This window comes from Neolamprologus brichardi, chromosome 1 (assembly GCF_056152115.1).
Source record: "Neolamprologus brichardi isolate AB-2024 chromosome 1, ASM5615211v1, whole genome shotgun sequence".
Lineage (NCBI taxonomy): Eukaryota > Metazoa > Chordata > Actinopteri > Cichliformes > Cichlidae > Neolamprologus > Neolamprologus brichardi.
In genome coordinates this window covers 6,362,386-6,386,010 of record NC_142104.1, presented here as the reverse complement: position 1 = coordinate 6,386,010, position 23,625 = coordinate 6,362,386, and the positions used below count along the sequence as shown (strand labels likewise).

At 39.9% G+C, this 23,625-nt stretch overlaps 2 protein-coding genes across 12 annotated transcripts in view; one reads left to right on the top strand and one right to left on the bottom strand.

The window, feature by feature from the left end:
- Positions 1 to 269: 269 nt before the first annotated feature.
- LOC118453470 (ATP-binding cassette sub-family C member 12-like) lies at positions 270 to 4,938 on the bottom strand. Its single transcript, XM_087843231.1, has 6 exons — positions 4,720 to 4,938; positions 2,001 to 2,190; positions 1,678 to 1,837; positions 1,509 to 1,598; positions 1,137 to 1,243; positions 270 to 1,042 (listed from the first exon to the last, which is right to left on the bottom strand). Exons 1-6 carry the CDS (start codon positions 4,936 to 4,938, stop codon positions 852 to 854), a joined length of 957 nt encoding a protein of 318 aa, XP_087699357.1. The 3' UTR covers positions 270 to 851.
- A 3,886-nt stretch (positions 4,939 to 8,824) lies between these two features.
- The window catches only part of abcc12 (ATP binding cassette subfamily C member 12), a 33,654-nt gene continuing 18,853 nt past the window's right edge, over positions 8,825 to 23,625 (top strand). The window contains exons 1-5 of one of the 11 annotated variants that reach the window (XM_087844187.1): positions 8,825 to 9,006; positions 11,045 to 11,314; positions 13,161 to 14,656; positions 23,191 to 23,247; positions 23,450 to 23,601. In XM_087844187.1, the coding sequence (XP_087700313.1) occupies positions 23,197 to 23,247; positions 23,450 to 23,601 (203 nt within the window). In that variant the 5' untranslated portion in view covers positions 8,825 to 9,006; positions 11,045 to 11,314; positions 13,161 to 14,656; positions 23,191 to 23,196. Of the gene's footprint in view, positions 11,315 to 11,664; positions 14,673 to 15,194; positions 15,929 to 23,190; positions 23,248 to 23,449; positions 23,602 to 23,625 lie in introns of those variants that run through there. The other 10 variants (XM_087844129.1, XM_087844248.1, XR_015719358.1 and 7 more) reach the window with 10 other exon arrangements.

Below are 23,625 nucleotides of genomic sequence, written 5' to 3'. Positions count from 1 at the left end.
AGGTTCTTTTAAGGTTCTTGTGAGCTTGTCTGCTACTACATCAACTACTTACGTTTTTAAATTAAACCTAAAAACCTATGTGATTAAGTTAGCCCTCACCATGTTTTTTTAAGTGAGTTGTTTGTGTTCACTTCTATTTAAAGCCATGAAACATTTAACATGCATTTAAGTAAAATGCACTATTTATAAAAACTTCAAGGTTGAAAAACAAAAACACATCCTGCTTATCTAAATAGAGAATAAAATACTGATAAGTGAATGTTCATCATTTCTCACCATTGTGTACCCTCCTCTGCCTTCTTGTCATTCAAATAGGGCAGCATCATCAGTAGTTATTGGTAATAAACAGAGCAATATTATTTCAGAGACATCAGACAACTGTGTCCAGTGCATGTGAATACTAATGGGAAATGCTGTGGTGTTTTATACTGTGAAAGTACATTTTAACCTAAACCTGAACCTAATAGTTAGCTTGATAATCAAGCTTAAAAAAAGCTTTGCTGCTTAAACCTAATAAAACAGAACTAAACAAGCGAAAACTAAATAGCAGCCAAGTGTGAGGGACAGGTCGACATACTCCAATATGTTTGTGACTGATCAAAATTATAAAAAGGTTACACTGCCTTTACATTAACATTAAAATATGTTGTGTAAATGTATTACATTACAGGGATTACTGTGCTTATTTGATATCACAGCTTTACACCGGTTCATCTCTTCATTGTTTTAGAAGCAGCCAGGAGAGAAGAGAACAGAGACTCTGGCCTTTGCTTCAGGACATCTGGGTGGTCCAATTCTGCCTCCTGTCAAAGAGAACACTTGGTAAGTTGAGGCTGAAGATCGTATACGGATTAGTTTTGTGTAACCGTCTTTGTTACTTGTCCATTATCCATGACTAGAATACGATCTGCATTCATCACTGTGTTGATGCGATGTGCTATGGTGAGCACAGTGCTGTCGTGAAAGGCCTCTTTGACTGTCTTTTGGATCAGAGCATCTGTTTCTGGATCTGTGGAGGCTGTGGCTTCATCCAAAAGAATGAACCATCAGACAATATGAGCCTCTGTTACTGCAGGAAAGTACTGATTTAAGGAGGAGCACATGGAAAGAAACAACTTCTCTCACAGACATACACATCTTGGAGTTGCGGAGTAGAGCTCTAGCCGTACAGATCAGCTGTCTCTCGCCTACATAGAAGTTTTCTCCATTCTCCAACACCTGTGCTTGCAGCTTTCCCTCCAGGCTGAGGATTTGGGGGGGGGGGGTATGTTTAAGAAAATAAAGAACACAACTGATGGGATTATGCACTTGTCATTTACACACACACACACACACACACACACACACACACACACACACACACACACACACACACACACACACACACACACACACACACACACACACACAAAGAAAAAGCATTACGGCTTCCGAAAGTCAATTACCTCAGTATGTAAAACAAAAAGCAAAAACAAAAAATAAGGTTAAGCAAAGGAAAGTTATTGCACTGTTTACATACCGAGTCCTTCATGTAGCTCCTCTCCAGCGCTGTCCAGATCTCCTCATCAGTGTACTTATTGAACGGATCCAAGTTGTACCTGTGAAGACAGCTGATTAACCACTTACTGATCCACAGTGGTGAGAGCAACATGTGATGTATGGGTTGGCCAAGGTTACCTGACTTTACCAACAAATAGCACAGGGTCCTGAGGAATCACAGACAATTTGCTACGCAGGTCTTGCAGGCCAATGGACATGATGTCCACCCCATCTATCAGTATGGTTCCTGCTGCTGGCTCCACAAGTCTAAATAGAGCTACTCCTAACGACGATTTCCCTACAGGCGCAAAGCACAAAATAGCTGAAAATTTACACTGAAACTGTTGTTACAGTGTGCCAGAGCTGCACAAATAGTAACCGACATCCATGTTAGGTTATTTTACACACAACATGTGAACAAACATCAAAGAGAACAACACCTACTGAATCCAGGGTCTTACCAGAGCCGGTCCTTCCCACAATGCCCAGCTTCTCTCCAGGTTGAATGAAGAAATCAAGGCCATTCAGGACGATTGGTGTATTCTCTCTATACCTCATCATATAGTCTTTGAAGGTGATGCCCCCACTGCTAGGCCAGTTCTGTGGGATCTGAGCCTCCTTTACGTGCTTGGGAGCCTCAGACTTACAGTCCTGCAAAAAATTAACAGTTCGAGGTTAGAGATGATCTGTATATTGGAATTTAAGTCTTTGAGATTTAAAAAGAAAAACAAACCAACAAACAAAAAAAATGTGATTGTGGCAGAAAAGCCTGACCATGATGTATTCCTCAATTCCACAGAGTTGAATCTTGCCTCCACTTTACAACAAGCCGAAGCACGCCTGTCAACTGAAGTACCAATTGTATCATCCAAACATGATTTCAACAAATTTACTTTTCAGTGTCACATTAAAAAATGTTTCATTTGCTATCAAGCACTGTGTAGGATAAGGCCAGGGCTTTCCTGTTTGGACTGATTACTTCATTACTGCTGAACACTACAAATGGAGCCACCAGTGTGAACATCACAGCAGCCATGAAATCCAGCCAGAAAGTCAGCAGACACATGCCAGAGGAAAACAGGTAACAGTAATTGGAGTTGACGTCATTCAGGTAGTTGAACCTATGACACAAAAAAGCCAAGACCAATATCAAAAGACATTGTTATGAGATGAGAGATGATGAGGTAGCCTTTATTTGTCAGTTGCAGGTCTTTTGCCCACAACCGAGATGACAGACCTTGCCGACCGTACATACAATACACAAACATCACATTGGAGAGACAGGTCAGGCTAGGTAGCAAGGAAAAAAAAACCATCGAAATGTGTAACACAAAAGGATAATACAGGAATGCACAGATATCAACACAGCATAGCACAATAAACACAGACAAGCAACATGGGAAAGAATTCCAGTGTGTACATCTGATCTGGGACCGCTGCAATCTTTCGACTGCGCCTCCAACTGACCCGATGTCCACATCAGAGGGGAGGTAAGCGTTGGAGGTGGCGTTGGATCCGGGGTAGGGAGGGTGATGCGTCGGTGAGTGCTTATCAGTATATGTATGTGTGTGCGTGTCCATAGTTCAGCTGAGACAGTGTCCTTCGCCCTGCCAGGCTAAGTAAACAGTCTTCCAGCCAACCCAGGTGGCCTTGCATGGAATGGGAAGGAACAGACTAAACACAGTCGTTATCAGGGTGTTTTGTTCAGCTCCGGCCTTGTAGCTGGCGCTGAGAGGGTATCCGCATGAAGTGATGTTTTTTTTTTTTTTACTTCAGTGCGAACAGCTCATATGAATTTCAAAGCAGTTCTACAGTCCAACACTGGTCCCGTTGGAGAGCCGCGAGCTTCGCCATACTTGCGTTCTGTGATGTTGTCATTTCTTGTGCTCAAGGAGCCGATTTCTGAGAACTCACGGCAGTGTGCCTCCCCAAGATGTCATCCAATTTTGCGCCCAGAGATGTTATTCCGGGCTAGCCCTTCCGAGATGTATCCAGTCTGCAGTCAGATCTTATTCTGAGTATTCACAGCAGCCGTAGCCTCTCCAAGATCTTATCCGTGCTGACTCAATGAGCCCATTTTGAGAAACTCACGCCTCTCCCATCGTTCCAATCCCAGCGGGCAGCCTTGTGGGGGTTTGAACAGCCGGTTCCGCTTTCTTAATTCTTCGATAAGTCAGGGCCAAGCCAGCTCCGATCCGCCAGAACCTTGTTACCATGGTTCCGAATAGGTAGGTATCTTCAGCACTCAGGCTCACCCAAGCCCAAACTTCTCGTTGAGAAAGGGGTGTCAATTGCATTTAGGGACCAGTTGATCCAATCCATAATTCCTCTTTTAGGTTTTAGAGAACAGACTGTGAGAGAGTGTTCCAGGGAAAATAAAATTAAAAAAAAAAAAAAAAACCCACACAAGACTAGAAGTTATGAAGATCTCACATACTGCTGTTACATTAAATTAACAATGCTGAGATTTGTTCCTTTTAAAGCTTTTGCTAGCTCACTGTTCTGTGTGTTTGTCTCTTATTTTGTAGGCATGGATAGTGCTGAGGCCCTGCAGGGAAGAGGTGGTGTGAGAGATCCATGGTGAGCGACTGATGTTCTCCATCTTCTTTATCTGACATGTGTGCCTATTCAATACGCTGCAGATGGATCACAAACAGACTTGTCATGGCTAAATATTCATTTAACTACTGATTAAAACATGTAACCATTACCATGGAAGCCTACAACCTGCGAATTGCTCAAATTTCCAACTAAACTAATATGCCAGTTAAATCTAAACGAGAACCAAACGCACAAGAGGAGCAGGATAGACAGGACTCCCATTATAACCACAGCTACCATCAGGGTTGGAAAGACAGCCACAATTTTCATTATGGTGTACAGGATGAGTAGAGAATACTGCAAGAAAACATCCACGTGGAGGGGGAATCTCAGCATCCACATCCTCTTGATCTTTAGAGAAACGATTTAGAATTTGGCCCGATGGAGTCGTGTCAAAGAAACTCATCGGACTATCAATAATCTGCAAGGTGACAAAAAGGAAATCAAAAACAAAAAGGCAGCTTACTACTTGCCACTGAGCATGATCATTTGAAATCGCTGTGCTCTTTGTATACTAAACAAGTTAACATTGATGCTTCTTTGAAAGTATACAGCCATGAGTCAGAGATTTTACAGTACCTTCTTATACATTGTGTCATGGAGTTTGCAGGAAGCATTCAAGGTGACATTAGTGTAAACGAAGGCTTTGATGGTAGCAAACAGTGCCGTGATGATCACAGTCATGCCATAAACTAATTGGAAGAAGCGCAGTTGTGGATTCTGAGAGATGTCACCCTGCATGAAAGTTGCATTGCTGCTTGTGTTACTGGGTGACTGGGACAAAACAGAAAACAGCATTAATGGACAAACGTACTGATCCACAGTTTTCTTTTTTCTACCCAAGTTAAACCACACACACACACGCACAGAGTTTAACCATGTGTGTTAAACAATACATGTATACACAGCAAAGATTCACACAGCTGAAAATATCCTCCTGAGACCCAGCTTATTAATTATGTCCACTGTAGTGCACAAAATGAGCTGAACTGAAAGATATTTTTCCTCAACTCTGACAGGACTATGCACAAGTGAAATAAAATATCGCTATGTTCTAACCAAACTTGTGTAACAGTAAAAACACTCACCCCATCGCCCTGATTTAGCCAGAAACTAAGCCACCAGTTACTAAAGGCTGTAGTACCAACTATTGTAAAAATGTTTAGGACCATGAAGAAGGAGACAATATATCCTGGAGGAACATTGTTACAATTTTACTGTGGAGGAAAAGGAGGACCCAAAATGCAGGCAGCCGACTGAGAGCATACAAAAGGAGTGTGGGGCAGAGAGACGCAGCGACAGGAACGGAACACCATAGAATGCAGACGAGCCGACAACACACACAGACCGACACCCACTATATACACACACGGTAATCGGGTAATCGCACACAGGAGGGAAGAACAGCTGATCTGAATACACATGATGACTGGAGGACACAAGCTGAACACAATGACAACAGACACAGACCTTCAGAATAGAACAGGAAATCCAGAACACGAGCCTTCAAAGTAAAGCAGGGAACACACAGACTGATTTACAACACAACACATGAACAGAGCACCAAGGACAGACACAGGTAGGGCTGAATATACACCAAACTTCAGGTTCAACCCTAAACTAGAACAAAATCAGAATAAACACAAGGCACAAAAATGAACTGCAAGGAAACACAAAACGCTGGGTCAAAATGACCCAGGACCATGACACTATAAAAGCAAAGCTAAAACCTAAGCAGGTTTAAATTTCTTGAAGGTGGCCTCGGGGAAGGTTGCGCCGCTTCAAGCATGACTGCTTTTAGATTAGTCCTTAGAAGCCCTGCTCTGGCCACCTGAAATTCCCTTTCAGCAGACTCTTTCAATTCCTGATGAAAGCCAATGCACACTATACTTTGCTCATAGGGAACAACCTTCAGTGGACTCTGAAGACTGCTGATGAACAAAGTGTGAGAACAGTTGATCCAGGGAGGGGGAAAAAGCAGTCAAAACGTGCAGAATAAATTAAAGTTGAAGGTGAGAGAGAGTGCACTTTCTATATATTACTCCATATGATTTCTGGGAGGTCAAAGTCAACATTGTTTAACCAATATAGTTACTCAAGTCCCCACAGGTGTAGTGTATTATGAAGCTTTGAAGACAATCCATAAAAAATTCTGGGTAATATAAAGTTTTTACCAATTTTAACAGTAGGTGTGAGCAACCTTGACCCAATTATCACCAAAATTAAATATGCTTAAGCTCTTATTAAGATCTAACATCAAAACTGCTAGACTGCTAAGTAACTGACAAACAGAACCCATACATACGCCCTCCCTCTGGGAGGAGGAAAAGCAAGCCTTTACAGTATATCTACCCTTAATCGTTTTAGTGACACACCAGCTTCAATTATCCACTTCACAGACACAAACATAAGAGCAAGGCAGTAACTCATGAAGTTGAAGATGGCAAAAGTGGTAAAGGCCTGGAAATAAAGAAAAATACAGAAAAATTTCAATTTGTGGTAAACCACATTTAAAATTTGTCATTACTGCTTGTCTTCTGTGGTACTCACACTAGATGCGCAAAGTGGCAAGCCTATCACAGTGTGTATAAGGAGGGTCAGAACGGTGGCAAAGGTGGCAGAGATTAGGGTAGTGGTACAATTAGTAGCCTGGATGTAACCCACCAACTTTAGTTGTTCCTTTTCTTTTTTTCTAAATCCTGTGAGAGAAAAAGTTTGCCAGTTCTCTTTACCTTCAATAATATTTTTTGCTCTGACCAATTCTGCTAGAGTTGAACAATCATGTTAAAAATTACAGACAAATAAAGGCACAGTTCCTTATAATGTTTAAAGATGGGGAAAACAATCACACTGAATGCTCTTATGCAAGGCTGGTAAGAGAACACAACAGAAATCAAAATCTGTGCATTTTTCCAGTTATTTCATAAACAACTAAACATTTCCGATACTGAAGATTGCTCAAACATCTAATTTGGTTTTTATTTACATTTTAAAATTTCTCAACCATTTTGGAGACTGTTGTTCCAAAATCCGAGCCATTTAAATACTGTTTGTCTCTTTTTCACTCTTTATAATAATACTATTTCAGTCTAAGAAATATGTACATACCTGTGAAAACATGATGAAAACTTCAATAAAGACTCCAATCACTGCTGTGTAGCCAAGAATATAGCAGGCGTAGCTAGCGCACACAAGATAGACAACAGGGACAGATAGCGCTAAGCACCCATACGTTGCTACCTCAAAAACTCTGTGGCAATCATTGGTCAAAATGTTAACTATCTAGATGAAAGTGAGAGCAGAGGAAAAAAATAAACATTTAAGTTTTCCATTCACCTGTGAACTGAAATAAGATGATACAAATACTTCTCCGTTTGAAATGGTCCTTTGTGTCTGCAGAGACATGACCTTCTGAAAACCAACTGATGAGAATTGACCCTGAACCAGGTGTAGGACTGGACTCTCACACACATCACATCACCACACGCACCACCACACTCTTCCTATAATCCTATAATTTATAATCTTGATAATCTCTTTCTGCTATTTGCACTTTTTTTTTATTTTATTTTATACTGTAAATTCCTAAGTTAATTTGTAAATTTTGTAGTAAATTGTAAATACTGTAAAACTTTTTTCTGTCATTTAATGGTCGGGCATTGTACAGCTACAAGCATTTCACCCCCATGTCATACTGTGTATGGTTGTGTGTGTGTGACAAATAAAATTTGAATTTGAATTTGAATTTGAATTCTCCTTTCAGTCTGACTGCTGCACTCTAAAAAATGTTTTGTTGGCTCAACTTAAAAAAATTGAGATAACAATTTCTACTCAGCTTTTTAAGTTACAAATTTTGCATATTATTAAGTAAATCCAGCAAGTAATTTTTAGGTTTGGCTAACTCAACTGGTTCAACAAACCAACATGATTTACTTTGACCTGTGAAAGCATAATTAAGTTTAAGCAACCTAATATTAATTTAGAATTTCTGGTAATATTGAGTTGACAAATTACATTAGTTGAGTTAATCTAACTTACTTTTTTACATATATCCTACTCACAATTATCCATGCAAATATAGCCATTTAAATTATTCCAACTGATGAAACAGTTTATTGCATAACATTTTCAAAGTAATACACTTCTGTGTCATACAACATAAATCAAACATTACAGCAGCCCTTTAATTATAAATGAGTGGGCAAAAACAATAATGTATTTCAGTACAATTCCTCCACAAACAACCTCAGTAACAAAAGAAAATGTAGCATGTTTATTACCTGGACAAGGTGTGTTGAATCAGAAGCTAAAACATACCAATTCACTTCGTTTTTCTTACTCCACAATGGTGTCTACAACTTCTGATTAACTGAACACACCAGCCAATCAACAATGTTTAATTATTAATAGAAACAAGCAGAGCAGTGGGGCCTGATGACTAACTTTGAGAACCACTATAAAGATTTGTAAAGGTATATTAAATAAAGCGGCAAATATATATATATTAGTCTTCCAAATAACAATAATTTTAAATCACACCCTTCTAAAATACCTCAGAAAACTAACATTGCAACATAAGGCAATTTGTTTTTGCAAATCTGCTTATTATTAAACATTAACTTTAACCTATCAACTTGGTAAATATCACAGAATCACAGAATGTTCTTTACTTGTTTGGGGTAGCTCAGATTGAGAGAGTATATAAGTCCCATCATTAAGGCACATGCTCTGGGCACATCAAGGTCTTCCAGGACAGCTGTTCCTTCAACCACAATTTTAGCGACGGCTGGAAGAGACACTGCTGCACGTCTGGTGACTACGATCTTTACCACTTCTTCTGAGAACTGTTCTTCACCATCCTGGCAAGTAGGTTAAAAAGAAACATGTCGGTATTTTATGTGCTATTTAAAAATATAACACAAAACAATGTGAGATTTACCTACCAGCTGTTCTCTGAAGAAATCCTCTTCTTTCTCTTTCAAATACACCATCAGGCAACGGATTGCGACCTCTCTTCTTGTTTCCACCAAACTCTGGAGAATAAAAAAAGTTTACTAGGCGAAAAGTCAAACATATTACATTTATAGGACTAGCGTTTTGCTAATTATTGATTTAATTTTTGTTTTTAACAAATAAACAATTTAATTTTTATAACTTGAATTAAATCTGTTACATACTGCCCTGCTTTCAATGCACCCTTTGCTAGCAGTAGGATAAGGTGAGTGAAAGTAAATGTAACCTAGATTTGGAGACTATTTCAAACAGTTTTTGTTGAGTTCTAAGGACTATAAAAGACTACAAAGACTTATCGAGGCTTTTGAGTTAACAAGTTATTTTAAGTATAAAACCTTCTCTAAAACACTACAATGAAACACTGAAAAGATGAATCCAAAATTTTAAAAAAAATAAATAAATAAATCTACAGACTGTAATTCAAAATTGGAAAAATTGTGTCATATCCAAATGTGTGAGAGAATTTTCTTTTTAATTATTTGAAGACCACTGTTGACATGCCACAACCCCACACTTCACATTATGCTTACAATTACAGAAGGTCTTGTGTGCACACACACAATTTTGTTTTTTCTTGCTAGGTCAACTAACTTTAACCTCAGGCATATTTCACATTTGAGCTTAAAATATCAATACATTTGATAGAAATACTTTTACTCACATAAATACTCTGGCATAAATTCACCACATTTCACTCTGTCAGTAATTAGTTATCTCACCCAAGACCGTCAAAACACAAATTTACTCTGACACCATGATAAAAATGCAGGCAGCTACTGACTGGTTAATTTGAACATATACAGGTTCAAATTGAACATGCTCTGCTGTCTGCAAGGTCTATCTGCTAACCAAATGCACCCTGACAAGTGACAAATTTTAAGTATAAGTGGAAAAATTGACAATGTACTCTGTATTTACGAGGAACGTTTGCTAGCTAAAAGAAAGCTAGCTAACAACTTTAACTTTAGCAACTTTACTATGCTAAACTATGATTAAAACTATCAAATTTAAAGTGTACAAATATAACTTGTAATTAATCTATTTTGAAATTCAATGCTTAGTTAACTCACTGAACACAGTCTAGGGGAAACACACCTCTACTCCCACAAAGTGATAAGAATGCAGACAACTGCTACGCCTGTGATGATACGAACATATGCTACGGGGTTACCCTCTGCTGTATGCATGGTCTCATACACACCTATGGCTAACCAAAGTAACCACCAGAGTGACAGATTTAATTGACAGATTTCATTAACAACAGGAAAAAATACAAACGCTTTTATACTTTTATAGAGTAACAACTAGCATAACACAGTGTCAATTCACATCATGTAGCTGCCATTGTCAGACTAAACTTAAGCAGTAAATTCCTGTAACTAGTACATATTTATAAAAGACTATAAAACAAGAAACTTACCAGGTAGTGGTGCCAACCTCTGTTTTTTTCCGTTTCTTCTTTTTTTATGGCAGTTGTAATTATTTTTTTGTTATGGTCCAGTTATGGGCAGTTCAAACACCAAGGATGTTCAAACTCACTTTTACATGTTACACAAACTTAATATTTTCTGTTGTTGATTGATGACAAAAGTATTTTGTTCAATATACTCAAACATTTAAGTTAAGGAGGTGTTTATTAATTTCTGTGTTGCACTGACTTTTAACATTGATTAGTCAACTCACTGAAACGTGTACATGTAGACAACTTACTTTTTTAAGTAGAAAAATGCTTTTTTGTTAAGTTCTACCTTCTAGACCAAAACAGTCTGAAAGGCCAGAAAGAAAGGATTGAGTTACTTAAATAATAATAACGGATTGGATTTATATAGCGCTTTTCAAGGCACCCAAAGCGCTTTACAATGCCACTATTCATTCACTCTCACATTCACAGACTGGTGGAGGCAAGCTACGGTTGTAGCCACAGCTGCCCTGGGGCAGACTGACAGAAGCGAGGCTGCCATATCATGCCATCGGCCCCTCTGGCCAACACCAGTAGGCAGTAGGTGAAGTGTCTTGCCCAAGGACACAACGACCAGGACAGAGAGCCCAGGGATCGAACCGGCGACCTTCCAGCTACAGATATGCTTCCCAACACCCTGAGCCACGGTCGCCCTGCTAAAGAGCAGGAATCATTTAAACTGCAGCGTGGTGTATAGTTAGGGTGGGTGTAAAATTCACATGATTGGGGTGTTATTAATGTCAAACTGTAGCAGAGAGGGGGCTTTGGCTTTTTAGCTCTATAATGAAAATGTGCAATTTTTGGTTCTTTTTCTGCTTAAAATAAAAGCATGCACCCCATGCCACTCTTGGTAACTTCTCCAACTAATGTAATTTGTCAGTTTCATATAGCTATATCCTGTTAAGGCAATATTTTTTTCTTTAATTGCTTAGATGGTTTTATTTGTGTTGGGAGAGCAAACCTGCCAAAGGCACATACTGATGTGCCATCATCGAGGAGTTGGACAACCTGTGTAACCTCTTTAGTGTCCACATACTGCCTCATGCTACCAGTAGTGACATTGAACCCAGCAAAGTTGGTGAATTTTTAAAAAAAATCAGTCAGAACAGATTAGGGAAAAAAACATCTGTGTAAATGTCACCTGTAGAACCATTCTTGTTTCTCATTTCCCCCCTCTGGTCCACCTGTTGTTGACTTCATTAATACCAAAGCAGTTGAAAGTGATGAATAACCCCCTCTGCTACTTAACTGACTAGATAAATATCCCAGAGCTTTATCCTAGTTGACGTTATACTCTAATTATAAAATTCTCCTTCATTTTTTGGAGCAGTGTATTATATATTGTAAGACAGATAACTCACAGGCCCGAGAAATAATGACAATGCCACAAAGACGGAAACAGCGGTCGACAGAATCAGCCTGGTTCTCAGAAAGCGCAGGGCCACACGAACTAGCGAGGCCTTCTCCGGGCCTCTCTTTGCCACTTCTTCCTTCCAGAGTCTCTGAAACCTGTCAGACACTCACACTCAGTGGGCTCATTTTAACAACAAATCAAGTCTTTTTCCATGATTAAAACATCCTACATTTGATGTGGACAATATAGTCTAATTTTTGATGAATCTTTGGCTCAAATACAAATTTCATGAACTAGGTCTATTATGCATTAGTAATACAGTATATGATAAATGAGTGTAAAGAAATGGGAATCAGAGACCTTTGCGTACCAACGTCAGCAACATCTGAAGGAGATACTGTGAGGGTTGATATAGTAACTACAGCACAAGTCTTTTAGTGAAAGTAGGCTTTTTTGAATATGTTTAACTCTACTTGCAAGTCTACGCCTCATAAGAATCAAGTTTAACATACTGGGTGCATCTTTTTATTGTGTGGCTTCACTTATGCCAACAAGAACACGAGACGCTGGTCATTACAGGTTTTTCCCAATCGAGGATGACTGTCAAACGGAGACAGATCCAGAGCTGCATATTTACTGGGAATAACTAGTAAATATGACTTTAACAATAAACTTTCTGAAACAGAGGCGCTGCAGCCCAGGCAGAAACAGAGATAACAATGTCTAAATGGGGTAAATGCCTAATCAGTGACACTGTTATTTCACGTAGGCACGGGAGGACGTCTCTTGTGCTCTTTTAGGATTTTTTAATGGTCTAGAGCAAATTAAAGTACTTTAAAACTAGTATTTTACTTAGACCTAAATAAAGGAAAAAGTTCTCTCTTCTGAATCGGAATTTTCTCTACTAATCACGCAAATCGTCAGTTTTAGACAGTTTGTTAAAAAGAGATACCTTCTTACCATCTCCACACAGCGGTCCTCAGGATTATCTGCTGACGCCATCTTTCTTGAGAAATGATTGGTTTCAAGGTTTGGGGTATTTATCAGGAACTTGACCTGCTCCCTGAAAAAACAAAAACTCTAGAGAAAATACGCCTATAGAGCCCAACTGCTTGACACTACATGGATGTAGATAGGTATCACGGGAAGAACATGTTCAAGCTGTCGGGTTAATATTTTCCTTACTTACCACAGGTAGCCAAATTTCACTGCGCAAATATTTCGACATCTGGTTTGCCTGAGACCTTATCAGAGAGGTCGGTCTGTCCTGTGACCCTTATGCCCCAGGACTGGACATCACAGGTGGGTTCAGACGAGGATTTCCTCAAACCAGCCTCCAGTTTTAGAAGCACAGTCAGTGCATGTTTTGAGTTGTGTGTGTCCTAAATATTACGGTAAGAGAACTTAAGGCCCAATTTCAAAATAAAGGTGAAAGTGAAATTCGGGAATAGTCAGTTTATTCGCATTCTCAATTTATACAAAAGCTAGTAAACGACATTTCAAATGGCTATTATTATATTATAATTTACCCCAAAAAGTATATTATAATTTTTTTTTGCGACCGCGATGTACCATTGGTTGATTTTCTTGAAGGACATTGGGCTTATCGAACGAAATCTCTCAGCCCTCCTCGGTCTGTCCGTCCCTCCCCTTTTTAACCTAGGTTATCAATTTGAGCTGGCCAGAGTTGGAGAGGAGTGTACGGAAGAGGATTAGGGCCACAGGGGGAAAAAAGTGGGCACGTCTTTTTTTTTTCTTCTTTCCCTGAATTCTGAGAAAAAAAGTCAGAATTCTGACTTTAATCTCAGATTTTTTTTCCAGTGGCCCTAATCCTCTTCCGTAAATAACAAACAATAAAGTCAGTGCTAAACAATTTAAGAACTATTTTCTTCAAACTATTTTCATGAATGATATTATGCTATCACAACAGCCACCAACACAGCAGTTACCAGTGAGATTTATGAAGGTTGTACTGAATAATTAATGTCTTCACCTTTTCCGTATCCTGGCATGAAAGGGTCTCTTTACTTTAATGTGGAGTCGGAAAGCACAGTATAAATATTTAACCTCTTAACATCGACTGTGTTCTCATCTATCTATTAATATCAAATGTTAATTTGCTTGACAAATCCAAACGGAAACTGTAATGAGCCACTCAGTTAAATGTGGCATTAGGAAGTGCTTGCTCACAGGGTGTCACTGGTTCCCTATCTAATATCTTATGATTTTTCCTTCATATGTAAAAACATGTTGAGATGACTTATATTGCAAATGGCAAATAAAATCTAAACCTCAAATAAGTCCACTTTATTGGAAGAAGAGGTATCTTGAATCTAATGCCCACTCAACTGAATACCTTGATTTTACAATTTGTAGACTAACTAAACGCTAATATCCTTCAAACATGACACAGTTCCTCCAGCTGTATGAGGCTCCTCCCATGCAAATACATTAATTTTGACATGTAAAACTGATGCAATTCCCCTTTAATCCCACCATATGGCACAGTCAGGAATGTGAAACAACTGGTGGCTGTTTGAGAAGGCACAGAACATACTGTCCTATCTACCTGCAGATAAATGTTAGTAGTGATATTATTAGAAAAGGATATTTTCTTCTTTTCTTTTCTTCTTTTAGACATCACCAGTCCACACAGAGTCATCAGAAAGAGGGATACCTTGACATAAAAGGTTACCACTGAGCGTGGTTTGTATGTTCACATGGCCGTTTGTTTTGTGAGATTTATCAGAATAGTTGCATGCTTTCCCCAATACATTAAGTTAGAAGACAGAACGACCTAAAATCTAGATTTTATTTGTTTAATTCTTCAGTGTAAGTTTGGTTTAAGGATAATGACACACATATTGGTCTTTATCAGGTAGTTACTTTATAATGACACACTATTATGCATTAATAAGATATGAGGAAGTGCTTAATTCATCATTTATAAAGCATTGGTCATCCTTAGTCTGTAGCTGTGGCTCAGAAGGTAGAGTAAGTCATCTACTTAAGAAAGCGTGCTCGTAAGAATGGGTGTGAATGGGTGAATGAGGCAAGTTTTATAAAGCGCTTTGAGTGCTCGGGTAGAATAGAAGAGCACTACATAAGAAGCAGTTCAATCACCAGATATAAATATTTATTCTCCATTCACAGTCACATGTATAACATGTTCATGGTATCATTTAAAAAGTTTAAGAAAGTGATTAACAAAGTATTTAAATGCACACACACACACACATATATAGATAATTAAAATGAGTGATGCAAACATAGTCCACTTGAGGTTTGCAGAACACTAAAACATTGGTAGGATGAGAGTCTAAGTCTGTAAGAGGAGTTTAAGAGAGAATGAGCAGTTGGGTAACTGGGTAATGTAACGTTTAAGGTTTTTCATTTAAAATAAAATATGAATAAGGTCATGATAAAACATTAGTGAGGATTACTGGGATGTTTGAAAGTTCTTTAGTTCATTCCTGAGGTTCAGTGTTGCTCTGGTTTGTGTTAGTGAGCTTTTAGTGAGATGAGTCAGCATCCAGTCAGGTTCAATTCCAGAGTGCTCCTGAATTAGAAAGAACGGTGTCTGGTGAACACGGCTGAAATAAAAGGAGTATTGGATGGTCTCCTCCTCCTCCTCATACAGTCAAATTGAATAAAAACTCAGAATAGCACATCATACATCAATTGATGTAAGGAGGAATAATGCTTTATAAATGAATTAAGCACTTACTAATACTTTACTAATGCCCAATAGCGTGTCATTATTATTAAGTGTTACCACTGATTTTAAATGATTTGTCATTGTGACTAAGCTGTCCAGTTAGAACGAAGAATGGCAATCATCTCTAAACAGGCTAACCTTTGATCTCCATAAAAGTTACTTATGCAAGGCAGAGTAAAATGCTGCTTCACTGACTGTCAGTGTTGACTAGCAGCAGTGTGTCTCCCTTGTTCTCCACACAGAGGTATTGTTCTGATTTTTTTAGATTAATTTAATTTATTCATTCAGACAGGAAAAGTTTCACTGTGTTTACTGTAAATTAGTTTAGCTCAGTTTTGATCTTTTTAGTTTGTGTTTGTATTTTATGATTGTCAGTTTTCATTGATTGTGTTTTATAGTTAACTTCATTTTTAAGACATCATTACCAAAATAAATATTCTTAATGTTTATTTATTAATAATTTAGTTAGGAATAGTTAGTGGGGGTTTTTTTATATGTTATTAGTTAGATGTTTCAAAAGCAGCGCTGTAATCTGCATGTGCAGTGTTTAAGTTGATAAGATTTTAAGCTTAAACGTATCTAAGTGGCAGGGCTCTAGACTAACTTTTTGCCATGGGCGTACCGGTACAAAAGTTAGGCGCACACAAATTTTATAATAATTTATATAATATAATGTGTTTTTCTGGATACACTGTGCTTTTTCAGCATTCAAAGATTGATGACACTGTGTCAGAGCACTGGCTATGAATTTCAGAAGGATCAGGCCTTAACTTAACAGAAAAGTTAGCAATAGTTCTTTTCCTATTACAGCTACATCCACTTCTGTCGTGCCTAGGCTGCTCACTAGGGCTGGGTATCATCACTGATTTCTATAATCCATTCGATTACGGTTTTCAAAGTCCCAATTTGATTCAACTTAGCTTCAGACAGTCAGAAATATTATAATTCTGATCATTTATCAGTACTGACTTCATCAGAATTGTGAACATCACAGCAGAAGCCTTTGTGTGAAAGTAACTGAGAATAAAACACAGAAAAACATGAAGGAGATTTTCCTGGTCTGGCTTTTTATAGCAGATAACCTTAAAAATATTCTACAATGTTCTGCATATAAAGTTTAAATTTCTTCAGTATTGAACAACAGAAAAAATAAGCTTTCTTGTCCGAGGTCATTTAAGTGAAAAAAAGAAAGAGAAAAGAAAAAGACAGCAGCCGACAGCGCTGTAAACAACGGTAGACTGGTGGGTAATAAGCGAATGAATAATACAGAAAACAGAGATTGGAGACGGGAAACTGTTCTTGAAGTACAGAGAGAGATAGAGAGAGAGCTAGCTGTGCATGAAGTGTGATTTTAATAGTCGTGGAGGCAAAACAGCAAAATTCATGACGACATTGATCAAATGTGAAGCGCAGTTTGCTGCTTCTTTTGCTGCTGGCTCGGTGAATTTTGGTTGGAGAGAGACAAAACCTCCAGCTCAGAATCAGCGCAAAAAGACGTAATCACAGCGTGGACCGGACGCATTAGAATAAGCTCCGACAGCGTGTCCGTCTACGGGCCGTCGGGTGAGAAAGCCGAGAAAGACAAAGCTGATTATGATGCGTCGGGTCCGTTCTGTGTTTACGTCTTTGTGTGGAATCCGTGTACCTGCTCTCATTTGCTGTTTGGTTGTTGTTGAAATAGTTTTGTGAGCTTTAATCTGAGAATCTGGCAAAACACAGTTATATTTAAAAGTCGATTGAGGATTTAATGAATTGATATCGATTTATTCAAGCTACTCACCTCCCACTTCCACCTGCACTTTCAACTGGACCACGGCCAATCAGATCACATTTCACATTTCACATTTCAAGGTGAAATACGTAACTGCGTATTTAAATTTAAATACGTAACTGCGTATTTAAATGACACATTTCACCTTGAAATGTGTCGACACATTTCACCTTGAAATGTGTCGACACATTTCAAGGTGAAATACGTAACTGCGTATTTAAATTTAAATACGTAACTGCGTATTTAAATGACACATTTCACCTTGAAATGTGTCGACACATTTCACCTTGAAATGTGTCGACACATTTCACCTTGAAATGTGTCGACACATTTCAAGGTGAAATACGTAACTGCGTATTTAAATTTAAATACGTAACTGCGTATTTAAATGACACATTTCACCTTGAAATGTGTCGACACATTTCAAGGTGAAATGTGTCGACACATTTCACCTTGAAATGTGTCATCCATTAAAATAGATGTTAATAATTGAACTTGTCTTTAGCTGTCTGCTTCTACTGTTTACACATTGTTAGCTCCCCTGTGCCATGTGAGGTATTTTTGAATTTCTTTGTGGAAAAGGTGAATAATGCCAGGGTTAAGATAACACCACCTACTCTTTACCATTCAGCCCTTGTTCTTTGCTCTGTTGCTTTCTACCAGTTTGAGCCTGTAACTTTCTCTCTGTTTGTCATCTGAAGCCCTGAGGTTTCCCTATTGATGTTGCTCCACCTTGATTATTTAGAGAGGTCATTTCTACTCTTGGTCTATCTGTTCTTGCTATTATTAATACCAGTTTTTTTTTTATCTGGTACTTTTCCTAAAACCTTTAAGCATGCTACAGCTCAACCTCTGCTTAAGAACAACAGCCCACTATTTTAATCAAATTTTAGGCCTATTTGCGAGCTTACTCTTTTCTGTAAAATTCTGGAGAAAATTGCTTGTCAGTTGAAAACTTTTTAAATTAAAAAAATAATGTCTTTGAGATTGCTTTTAAATCTCTGCATAGCACAGAATCTGCGTTGCATAGGGTTGTTAATGACATCCTCTTGGCTACAGATTCAGAATCATGTGATCTTGGTTCACCTAGACCAGGGGTCTGCAACCTTTTACACCCAAAGAGCCATTTGGACTCTGTTTCCACGCAAAAGAAAACACTGGGAGCCGCAAATACTTTTTGACATCTAAAATGAAGATAACACTGTATATATTGTTTTTTACCTTTATGCTTTGTGTGAACAACTAAGGTGTGTTGCTTGTGAAATCCTTGAAGTGCTACAGAGAAAATTACATTTTATTTATGTAATTAACACATTTTGAACTCTTAAAGAAATATAACAAAAGGAAAGACACCCAGCTGAACTAAAATGATCCATGTAGCAAACAAAAACTGTTGTCAGCCACCACCCTTACATCGCCTTTGGGCTGTTGGAGCCTTGACCTGACTTTTAAAAAAATAATTGGTAAAAAAATAGATATTTGCAAAATTCTGCCTAAATATGTATTTTACCAGGTTAATGCGTGCGGCGGGGCGTGGTCTGCAGCGCCGCTGCAGGGGAGGCGGACGCACCTGAGCGACACCCGCAATCACGCCTCGCTGCCTTTACGTCTGCGCTATCTGTGCTGTTGTGTTGTTGGTGGTGTATGTCGGGCTGTGAGGTGAAAAGCTACAGCCGGCTGTATGCGTACAGCAACCGTGTGTGAAAAGTGGTCAATAAAGAGATGCTGAAAAGCGTGTTCATGCAAACTTCGTTGGTCTGCCGTGATATGTTTACAATAAGACTTATGGTCCCGAACCTCTGCGCACAGCGTCTGCTAATCGGGGCTGTACGAAGTCAGTTTACGCAGGACTGTAAGCTGTCATCTGTCAGGCGTGAGCGGTGTTTGTCTTTAACATAGTTCATGGTGGAGAATAGCTGCTGACATAATGTGGATCCGAAGATCCATAATCTGGAAAAGAACGCCAGGGAGAGGTATTTAACACAAAATAAATCTTTATTATAATCAATTAACTCAATAATCATATAAATAGTAACAACAAAAAGAGACAGCACCGCTGCTTTAATGATAAATCAGACAGGTCAACCCAAAGAGATAGTGACCACTTCAAAGAAAACTATCAGGCTTCAACAGAAAAAGACAGCAACGCTGCTATTAACAATAACCAGGCAGGCCAAACAATAATGGAGGCTGCCGTTACTTAAGGGAAACCACCGCTCAGTTAAGGACTACTCACAAAGAGCCACGCACAGTGGGGCTGGTCACACACAGCAGGCCTTTTCCACACCTAGACCAGACTCACACACTGACCAGCACAGAGGAAATCCACCAGAAGCCTCTCCCACATCCACACTGCTCTTCTCCAGCTTATATCACCTCTGAGGGTAATTGGTGGTAAACGAGGGCAGATGAGCAGCAGGTGTGCCCTAAAGGAGAAGGCAGGGGCAGAGAGAGACAAGGGGAGGGGCAATAAAGAAGGAGGAGGGGAGGGTCAGGCAGCTAGAAGGCCTTACAGCAACACTTCTGACGCTTCTTCGCTAGGTCATGGCAAAAGGCATGCTGGTTAGCCAGAGGTGCAGGTTTGAATGTTTGTGTCGTACACAGTGTGTCACACTGCAGGTCATCTGGACCCGAAAGACGGTCAACAGGTGGCAGATTACAATTAGTTGATCTCTGACAGTGACCAAATGACACCACTGAGCAATTATGCTCCAATTGTTGCCTAGGACTGGCAACTTTGTCTCTTTGTGAACCACAGTTCACTCTTTTGAAAGCAGATTGATTTTGCTTTGAGTTTGCTTTCAAACAGTGAGCAACCAGGTGGCCAGGTTTGTGGCAGAAGAAACAGAGCTTTGTTTTGGCTCTTGAAACCACACCTGTATCAGCTTTGCTAGCTGGTACACTCCTAGCCCTTGAGACTGTCTGTTTCTGTTTGTAGGTCTTACAATTTGCTACTAAATGGCCAGACTTGAAACAAACACTTTGGTTTTTCCTTGGGACGGGACACAGGTAACTCGCTCCTTGGGTACTGCACAGCTGGCACATTGCTAACCTTCACTGAGGCATCGCGTCGCTCGTGCTTAATAACACTAGTTTTATGGATGAGGGCAAACTCATCAGCCAGTGTTGCAGCCTGCTGTAATGAGGACACCTTATGTTCACTGAGGTATACTGCGATGCGCTCGGAGATGCAGTTCTTAAACCACCGATCAAAAAGCACACTTTTCTTCCTTGCAAAATCTCGGTAGGATTGACCCTGTCCCCTTCTTAATCCCCGGAAACGCTGCCTATAAGCTTCTGGGACTAGCTCATAAGCTAGCAGGATGGCACTTTTCAGCTTGTCATAATTCAGACTGTCCTGAGCTGACAATGAGGAACAAACTTCCTGAGCCTTACCTACCAGCTTACATCGTAGCAAAATAGCCCACGAATCCCGTGGCCAGTGCAAGGCTGTGGCTATATGCTGAAAGAACTCAAAATAACTGTCAACCTCAGTGTCGCGAAACACTGGAACCAGACGAATGTTTTTCCCCCACATCAAATGGTGTGTCTGCCTGCCGAATGGAGGCAGTCGGAGAAAGGGAAGCCTGCTGGAGTTCCAACTGTCGCAACTTAACAGCTGTCTCCGCCTCCACCTTTTTCAATTCAACCTCCTTGACTCTGGCAAGCTCTGCGTCTAAACGCTTAAGCTCCAACTCCTCCTTTAGCTGGAACTCCCTCACGATCCTCCCGTTCCAACTGAAGACGAGCCAGGCGGACACGTAGCCTAGCATCGTGCTTTGAACCTACAGATGACCCTATGGAGAGTGGTTCAAAGTGAGGCAGTGTCATTGGCTTGTCCTCAGGCAGCCCCTGAACAACAGGCGTAGACACTGATGGAGCTACACCTTGAGCTGGCACCTGCAGAACAGGCTGAGACGTTACACCATGCTCAGGTAGACTGGCAGACACTGGCAGGGCCACCATCCCTTTCTCCACCAAGCCAGACACAAGAGCAGCCTTCAGCTCAGCCTTACGCAGAGCTGTGGAGACAGAAATGCCATAAAATGATGCCACCTCATGCAAATCCCTCTTCCTATAGGTGTCCAGTTGGACAAGCGAAGGGTTTGCTAGAAACAGTAATATCAAAGGTAGCCATTAAAACTAAAACCACCTTAGGCTAATAGTAACAAAGAAGCACCACCTCCAATACACAAATGAAAAACAGGTGGGAAATATGTGTGGCCACAGGGTTAACCAATAAATAAAAATACCACCCTCTCCCCAGACCTGCCTACTAAAATCTTAGCCTGCTTAGCTTCTGGAGTGTACCAGGCTCGAGGCAACTTTAAAGGCTAAGCATCAAGTGCACAAAGCACCGACAAGCCTACCCCCGACAGGGAACTTATCCCCACCCGGGATTACTCCAAAAATAAAAAGTAAAAAAAAAAAATTTAAAAAAAAAATGAATGCCTGAAGGAGGAGCTTACGCTCAGCTAGACACTCCCCTTTGCTAACTGGAGAGAGCGCAGCAGATAAAATACAACTAAACAAGCCACCGGCAAACAACTCACTAAAAACCCAGGAACAATTGCTGTTCCTTCCATTCATATCCCAGACGCACCCCCACATTGTTACATCCCCCCGAAGGGGTCTAGGCATGTGAGTGAGGGGACCAGTAACAAATGAGTCCAGAACAGAATGAAAGGAAAACAGACAGGTGTTTTTAGTAAATAAAATAGTCTTTATTATAGATAATCTTAACATAAAGAGCCGGCAACACCGTTTTACCAATAACACTCAGAAAAAGGAAAAAAGGTTGCAACAACAAAGAGCACAACAACCAAACAAAAACTCCACACCACGAGGAGGCACTTCCAGGGGCCCACAAGCTCACCCTATTACTAGCAGCAGCTAGCCTTACTGCTGCCGAGGCCCACAAGCCCATACTACTTACGTAAAGCAGCTATACTGTTTCCACAACTCCACACTTCAGGCAGGATAACTACACACCAAGAACACCCCACACTGCTCACAGCTCATCCCCAGCTTATATGACCTCAGAGAGGTGATTGCTGACTGGGCCCAGTTGGTAAATGAATCCAATGAGCAGCAGCTGTGTCCTGGGGAGAGAGAAGAGCAAGAGAGAGACAGAGGGGTGGAGCAAGAGAGGAGGAGGTGGAGAAAAACACCACGCCCACACAAGGGCAGTATCAGGAGGCCCAGCTAGGGCCGTAACAGTGGTACTGCTCTGCAGTGGCTTAGGTCTTACCTGGCTGAGAGAAGATCTCAGTCTTTTGGATTTCAGATCCTCCTCAGCTCCAGTCTCATGTGGGGTAACACAGGGATCAATACTTGGACCTCTGCTTTTCCTTCTACATCTCCTGCCCCTTGGTTCTATTCTTAGAAGGCACAAAATTGCTTTCCATTGCTATGCAGACGATACGCAGGTATCCCGAGGAAACCGGTTTCTTTAGCTTTAAAAGGACATTCTAGCTTCATGGAGGATTTCAGCTGCTTACCAGTTCACAGCCTTTTTTGTTTTATTTTTGTTTCACAACGCATTAAATATTTTGAGTGAGTAACAGGTCTGGACTTAAGGCAGGGCAGTTTAAAACCAGCATTACATGTGTGATGTATTACAGCCTCCTGTTTTTGATTCTGGTAAATAATGCTCTTAAATTAGACATTTCTACTTGAATTATCATGTTGGTTAGTATCATTTCAACTTTGTGGTTTGGTCTCTTTTAACATAGAACAAAATGAAGAAAAAATATTCTCTGCGGGAGAATGGCACTCGAAGACTCTCCTTTGTAAGTACTAAACAAACAGCAAATTTACATGTTGCTTTTACTTCCTGACATCTTTTCCATCATCCACATCCTGCTTTCCTTTTAGATGCTTAGCTAATTTCAGACATTTAGCTATTGACTAAGGCACAACCTCAGTCTTTCATCCACTCTGCCTTTTTTACTGATTGTCTTGTACTTTCTTTTTGCTTTTTTGACTGTTTAGGCAGACGATGGTGTCCGGTGGCGAACTGGATCTGAGATCATCAATCCAGATGATCCTTGTGTGCACAGCTGTGAAATGGATCACCCTTCCTCATTTAGGAAATATCAGCAGAGCTTGCAGATTCTCAAGCCCTTGCGTTTTTCCTCACCACAGTCAGTGTCAATATCAAACTTGAT

Excerpts from the sequence above, each read along its gene's own strand:
- LOC118453470 (XM_087843231.1), bottom strand. The coding sequence starts at position 4,938 with ATGCTGTTTTCTGTTTTGTCCCAGTCACCCAGTAACACAAGCAGCAAT. Across the intron at positions 1,838-2,000 it reads TGTGGGAAGGACCGGCTCTG|GGAAATCGTCGTTAGGAGTA; the intron begins GTAAGACCCTGG and ends TTGCGCCTGTAG. Across the intron at positions 1,244-1,508 it reads AAGGACTCGGTATGTAAACA|CCTGGAGGGAAAGCTGCAAG; the intron begins GTGCAATAACTT and ends CCAAATCCTCAG.